The sequence below is a fragment of the Pinus tabuliformis genome, chromosome 9, assembly GCF_031772625.1.
Source record: "Pinus tabuliformis cultivar Carrire ecotype Pingquan chromosome 9, CPIR1, whole genome shotgun sequence".
Classification (NCBI taxonomy): domain Eukaryota; kingdom Viridiplantae; phylum Streptophyta; class Pinopsida; order Pinales; family Pinaceae; genus Pinus; species Pinus tabuliformis.
This window is the reverse complement of record NC_142307.1, coordinates 295,266,935-295,274,364: the sequence shown is the minus strand read 5'-3', so window position 1 is coordinate 295,274,364 and position 7,430 is coordinate 295,266,935. Positions and strand designations below refer to the sequence as shown.

Sequence of the window (7,430 nt, the reverse complement as noted above, 5' to 3'; positions counted from 1 at the left end):
CTCTTCTGAAGATCAGATCATGTACTTAAGGAACTGCACTAGACCGAAGCTATGAACACTCCAAAACAAACCCTATCCTCACTGTTGTACTGCATTAGTGGCCCAAGGATACGCGAGAATTTCAAAGCAGCTTCTTTAGCGAAAATTCATTCAAGCATATCTCTAATAGGAGGTATAAGCGTCATTTTTATATACAAAAGGTGAACGTTAAGGGGCTTATCAGGTAGACGTTAAAATTAAAGATTATTTATTTAAACTTAAGAAAACGAAAAATTAGATGTTGATTGTGTTTTGAAAGGCTTCATTAAGTGAACGTTGGAGAGCATAAAAGCTTTAATTATTCTGAAATATTTAATTTTAGTTTTCTTTTAACCTGCTTTACCTTGAGCTCTAAGGAAGGAAATCATTGGTGTCCTTTAAATGTTTTTAAATTAAATTTATGAAACCCTTAAGGACCCTATATAATATTTGTGTCAAAGAGCTTGCTTAGAAATATTTTTAATTTCACTAGAATTTGAAGTCAATGATTGACTTAGTGCATATGGTCCTACCCGAGTGTGAAGTCAATGATTGGTTTACTACCTTTGGATCTTGAAGTTATTCAACTTATACATGGTGAGATTACGGTGAGAATCCTTGTCATATATTGACAACCATTGGTGAATAAGGTGTCATGTCTCTACCCCCTGGGGTTTTAGCCCACAAAACTGGGTCTTCAACTTCAACCTCAATTTTCTCTCAAACCAAGAGGAACCATGAGGCGTACCATATATCAACAGAAACATCTCGTCGAGGAGAATCTATCTAGAAGGATCTTGACACAAGATTCCATGAATTGCCATGTCAAATTTGCCATGGAAGATCGGGGTAGCTCCTAGTGATGCTTCGGTTGACATCAATGACAAACACCTATCAACAGTGCTCAAAATGCCTTTATATAGTAGTCTATCTAGGCTGAATGGACATGTCTCTTGGCCAGGGGCGACTTGACTTCGAGTGAAGCCGACTCGTCACTTTTGGAGCCAAAAAATTCATTTCAAAAATTCAAATTTACATCTATTAAAAGTCGCAATGGGACTTTTACTCAAAATAAATTTTCATTTGACTCAAACATTTATAAATATTTTTTAAAATGATAAATATCATTCCATCAAGTGAACAAAAATATATTATGAAAACCGACCATTGTTACAAATTCAACAAACCGAAATCTTGAGATACAAGGCATATGCCAATCAAGAAATGCATAAATAGAGTAACTTAGGGAAAATTTCAGTGTAAGCACAAATAAATATAAATCTTAAATGTCCATCCCTGTGAATGGTATGTTGCTATGTTTTTGGCACAAATAAGGCTGCAATGTTCAAATCCCTCAAAATCAACACGCCATCCACCACAATCACCATGGATGTGGAAACCATGAATTATACCATTCTCCATATTCATTCACAGCTGTACAAAAAAACATAATATATAAATGTCGACCTCAAGTGATAGTGGAAGCTGAACAAAGACCTGACTAGAAGCTGGTTCCTTGCACTCATCATGACCACATGCCAGTGGTATTCACACTAAATCTACAAGATGAGACCACATCACAAATCAAAGAACATTTTAAAACAATCAAGCTTATGAGATTCTTAAAGAATACATCATCCAAATAACTATAACATGGAATCACAAGGTCCTCTCCCAAGGAAGCATCAAAACATGAAAAGAAACTAGAAGCCATAATCACTCCTCTCAGCAACATCTGTGTGAATAACAATAGGGACAACGTAAATGCAACTGAACTGCTAGCTTATATTCACCTAAAAAACATGCAACCCCTGAAGATACATGCAAGATTGGGACAAACTAAGTTGCACCATTTGGCCTTGTTGACCAGTCAATTGTGGGCAATCATGCAATAGTTTGTAAGAAGATACCTTATGCGTCCAAGGGCCTTGCTGGACATAAGTAAATGTTAGCAAGCATTCAGAAGTTCTTGAAGAATCATCCATGGATGGACAGCACCATTTAAGCACAACGTATTACTACACCTCAAGTGAGACAATATAAATAATAATACATAAACTAAGCCCTTTTAAGTTGCAATCCATAATAAATTAATGAACGGCATGGGAAATATCTACATGACAAGGAATATACACTTGCATATGTATTGGTCTACCGACTTGCTTGCAGTAAAGATATTTGGGAATCCAATGCTGGCAAAATATCTTGGCATAAAGTACCTTTATCACACAATGTTTCCCCATTATGGGTCCACTCAACAAGTCTGCTTCGCAGATCAATCAATAATCTTGATTCATGTAAATCTCTACTTTCCAGTAACATTTTAATACAGTTGACTAAGAACTTCGAAGTTTTTTCTTTTACTTCAGACCAGGAAATTTGACAACCTTTGGCATTTTCAAATACATTATAGTTAAAATCTAACATCTCTAAAAAACCCAAAATGAAAGTGGTCACTCTCACCCAGTTTGTCTTTCATTCACCTTGACAATCACCAAAGGTAGACTCCCTGAAGCCTTCGGTTCTATGTGCAGGTTCTTCAGTGCGCATAGTCATTTCTACACTCTTTCCAGGATATAAGCTAGTACTAGCATGACCAACTTGTAAATCAGCATACCGGTTTTTTGGAATATCATGGTAGGTGCCTGCAGCAGAATCTGCAGTCGGTACTGTACATTCTTCTGCTGTGACAAAATGGAGCAGCAAGTGGCAAGCATATTAATTTAATAGGTGCACATTCGCTAGGAAAAGTCCAAGTGCAATTCTTCTCAAAAATGCATACTGTGTCACCCAAGCATCTGCACCTGCCTTTTGAGATAATCCACCAATCTTCCTCTCTGTCCTAACAGCTTGGATTTCACTCCATCCTTCACAGTTCTGATTTCCTCTATAAATTGATGCATTGATGTGTAACGAATCAGACATCACAGGCCCAATGCATAACTCACTGCATGAGCGACTGAAATCAGCAAGCCACATCATTACTGCTTGAGGACTCTTTTCAAGACCATAATCACCAGTATCCTGTCCATGCAGATCATTTTGAGTGGGATCCTCATGAACAAATTCAACCTTGGCTTTCTTATGTCTGACATCCAACCTACCTTTTTCACTTGCCAGGCTAGAAACACTTCTTTTCCTATTCACCTTAATTTCACATTCCCAGTCTAAGCTATTAAACTGACTGCAAGTTTCTTCCATTCTCATTTTTTTCTCTGAATAAATCAACTTTGACCTCCAAGGCTTCCAACTTTCTGCTGTTTCCACAAGAGATCTAACCACCAAGTCTCGATGGCTGGCCTCTAGGGGACTCAATACCCATGCCAAATATTTTGCAGCATTATAAAAACTCTCAAAACTACTATTCCTTACTTTGTCAACTTTTCTTGTTACATTGTTTGAGTGTACCTGATCAGAACCATGAGACTCTGTTCCAAGATGTGCTTCAGAAAATTCAACTGTGTCTTGCTGGAAAAGTAAAATTGATGCAAAATGAAACCAAGTGGGGAAATTGAGAAGCAGTGCCCTGAAAAATCCATTTCAAATACTCTTGAGGCATAAAATCCATGTTATGCATAAGTGCATATCTAATATAATCCACCACTATAGAGAGATTAGAAATGCATACCATGCAGAATTGTGATCCACAAGCAAGGATGTTTCGCATGGTTTCTTATTGGATGAAAAGCTCAGAATAGCAGTAGAATTAAATTCTTCCCAAGATTGCATTTCCTCCAATATGTTCAATATTGTTACAAGGTTGCCATACGAAAGGGGTCCCATTAAAGCTGTTAACAGTGGTTGCACTCTCTGGCAAAAGAAAGCATATGAAGAAGGAAACTTAAAATCAGCATCTAAAGGTATGCCCCAGGAGCTAGGCCTAAAAAGCACATCAAGGATTGCAGAAACCAGTTCAATTTGTACTTCAAAAACACGATCTTCTCCCCTGCACATATACAAGGTACTCGTCAAATCGTGTGACAATATAATTATCAGATTAAACCCATTACAAGCAAAACGATCAAAAGAATAGATCTATCAAACAAGAAATATCACTACTCCTACAGAATGCATAATAGATTTCTTAATGTTTTCTATGTGCATTGATGCCATGACTCCAGTTCCAAGTCTCAAAAAAATACTCACGCAAATAGACCTGAGTTACTGGAAAACTTAAATGTTAAAATCAGAAAGAGTTTACTTCAAACCCATGTACAGATATCTGATATTACATAATTGTTCACCTCTTGCTAAAATCAAGATCCTTTACAACCTATCTTGATTATCACACATTTTAAAAAGGTTCAGTCTTGCACTTGTAATGTACATAAAGTACCTTACATGTAATAATAATAGACAGTACTAAACAGATATTAAATAAAAATAGATCGCAATTACCGACACAAGCAAGCTGTTCCAGAAGTCATACATTTTAATCAAATATTCTATTACTGTTCTTAAGAGTGGTATCAGAATCCAATCTCAAGCCCACCAATCCCAAGGGCACCATAGCATACTACACAGAAGGTGACATTCTGTAACAAACATAAAGTACATAATACAATAATAATAATAATAATAATATTCAAACAAACATAAAGTACATAATATAATAATAATAATAATAATATTCAAAGGGGCACATGTCTAGAAGGCATGCCTATTCACATATGTGACCATTCAATGTATATTTATAATTTTATACACAATGTTACATGCTATCAACATAAAGTACATAATAATATAATAATAATAATAATAATATTCAAACAAACATAAAGTACATAATATTATAATAATAATAATAATAATATTCAAACAAACATAAAGTACATAATATAATAATAATAATAATAATATTCAAAGGGCACATGTCTAGAAGGCATGCCTATTCACATATGTGACCATTCAATGTATATTTATAATTTTATACACAATGTTACATGCTATTGTACCAGCTCAATTAACAAGCTGGGCATTGAATAACTCCGTGCTTAGTATATTTTTATATTGAAGTAGTCCAAAAATATATGCAAATAGATGAACTTTGGTTTCATCTTCCAACAGGTTGGATGGTTGTTCCTAATACTTGTGCATTTCCATTTTCTCCTAGATTAAATCTTTACAATAAAATTTATAGTGCCATAATACCAAGGATAAGGTATTTGACATTCAACCCCTTAATCTGAAAGTGTATTTGTAAGTCCAAGCATCTTTCTCAACTTTTCAATTTTTTCTCTTCCATGTACTTCGGTGAAAATGTCTAAAATTTAATCACTTGTGAAACAATGTATCAACTGAATGGTATTGGCCCCTACATGATGTCAAATCAAATGGTACATTGTGTTGATGTGCTTGGTTCAATCATGGAATCTAGGATTCTTGGCCAACTTGATTGCAGAAGTGTTGCCGATCAAGGGTGGAGTAGCATTCAACTATTTTTCTTGCAAATCCTCTAGTAGCTTCCTAAGCCACACAATCTCCTTTGTCGCATCAGCAGCAGCCACATACTCTACCTCTGTAGTGAAATCTGTTGAAACAGTCTGCATGCATTATCTCCAAGATATAGCTGCTGATCCAAGACTCATGAGGTATCCTTGTGTAAACACTCCATTCTTCGTATCCCCATCATAATCTGAATCTAAATGTCCAACTAGTTTGAAGCCATCCATATTTGAGCCCAAAGTGGTGAGTTCCCTTCAAGTACTTCAAAACTCTCTTCGCAGGACACCAATGTCCTTCACAAGGTCTTTGCATAAACCCAGAAAGAATCCCAATTGCAAATGAAATATATGGCTCAGTAGTAGTAACATAGATACAACTTCCTGTTACTGCTCCAATTAGCACCCTTTGTGAAAGTTCCAACAGCAATGCTATAAGGCTAGGCACATTTGAGAGACGCACCATGTCCCCACAATGTCCCCTTCATTTCAGGCAGGCTCCCTGAAGCCATGAGGGGTATCCCAAACTATGAAACGAACTTGTGAAGTATATCATTGTAAACACTAAACAGTTCAGTTCACCAACAAACACCTCAATGTATGGTTAGATAGACAAGTGCCAATCAAGTGATAGAATGCCTTAAGTGTTAGATTTTATAGCATCGGACAGGTGTTTTGGTCTCGATTTGTGTCTAAGAGGCTAAGGAACATGAGTTTTCCAAAACCCAGAAAAGGTTTCACAAGATAAACTTGCGAAACACCTCAATTAAATTAATTGATCAATAATTAAAAATTGCCTAAGTCTAACTTAGTAAATTTGATTAATTAATTGAGGATAATCGAAAATGCTCTAGAGACTCACATGGATCGAGTCTATGATGATCTTAGTTGTTGATGAGGATCTAATCATGGTCGTTGAAGCTCCAGCGAGAGATTATAAGAGCATATCGATGGGAAGAGGAGAGACACAAGTGACGGAGCAAGCATCTAGACAATGCGAATTTCCCTATGCACAGTGACTTAGTGAGGGAAGAATTCGAGCTAGTGGAGGAGCATCAGTGATTGAGGGAGCAGCAAAGAGAATTATGGAGGAATTTCCTAACAGATTTCTAGTGTCGGAGAGGTAGGAAAGAAGGAGGCCAAATTGTTCTGTAAAAAAGTCGTCCAGGTAATGCGAGTGAGCCAGAAACCCCAGTGTGAGTGCCAAGAAGAGATCAATTTAGTTGTTGAAGGCCGGGAGACCACCCGCAAGGCAAAGCGAGTCCATTCCAGTGGCAGAGGGAGGCTAGACAACCCAATTGGAGGCAGTTCTAGGCATAGTATTCAAAACTGACCGGTTCGAACCAAAAACCAGTCAAACTAGCCGGTAGAAAAACCCAGTTAGATTTCCCTCCTCACCTGTTTTTTGGTCAAACAGAGCGTAAACCGGTCGGTTCACTGCCAGGCCAACCGCTAACCGACAAACAGTAGTTTTGTGAGTTTTGAAGCAGATTTGAGGGAACCTTGGGCTTGTTTCCCTCCAAAAACAACCCCTCCAAGGAAAGCATGCCTCCCCTCTCATTTTCCTCACACATCTCAACCCTAGCAACATTGGCAATGTTAAATTTTTAAAGTAAAAGTGGCATTTCCTTTATCTTTCATTTTCATCCTTTTACTAAAATTTATAACATTACCATGAAATGACTTAGGATGTTTGAGAGTGGTTTTGACATTCATTGGACGACATATGGGGAAACTAGAATTTTAGATTTCACTCAAAATTCAGCAGACTTAATAGTTTTCAAGATTTCATGGTATGGGGTTTTGCAATGTTTCCATTTTATTCTATCACACGAGAAGGTATTAGATTGGTATTTTATCAAGAGCATGAAGCCCTTTAAGAACCTTGATGTTGATAGCATTGATTGTTGAACTTTGTTTATATTGGTGGTATTAATTGTTGAACCCCTCTACCATGGCCTTAACAAAAAT

At 36.8% G+C, this 7,430-nt stretch overlaps 1 protein-coding gene across 1 annotated transcript; it reads right to left on the bottom strand.

Annotated features, from left to right (window-relative positions):
- Positions 1-2,350: 2,350 nt before the first annotated feature.
- On the bottom strand, positions 2,351-5,925 carry LOC149148365 (uncharacterized). Its single transcript, XM_089442155.1, has 3 exons — positions 5,726-5,925; positions 3,647-3,964; positions 2,351-3,544 (listed from the first exon to the last, which is right to left on the bottom strand). The coding sequence occupies exons 1-3, from the start codon at positions 5,923-5,925 to the stop codon at positions 2,737-2,739; spliced, it is 1,326 nt and encodes a 441-aa protein (XP_089298281.1). The 3' UTR covers positions 2,351-2,736.
- Between the last annotated feature and the right edge of the window lie 1,505 nt (positions 5,926-7,430).

Bases quoted from the DNA above. Each gene is read 5' to 3' on its own strand.
- LOC149148365 (XM_089442155.1), bottom strand. From the start codon at position 5,925: ATGGTGCGTCTCTCAAATGTGCCTAGCCTTATAGCATTGCTGTTGGAA. The intron at 3,965-5,725 runs GTACTTGAAGGG...GTATATGTGCAG, and splicing joins CCTGCGAAGAGAGTTTTGAA to GGGAGAAGATCGTGTTTTTG. The intron at 3,545-3,646 runs GTATGCATTTCT...TGGATTTTTCAG, and splicing joins GTGGATCACAATTCTGCATG to GGCACTGCTTCTCAATTTCC.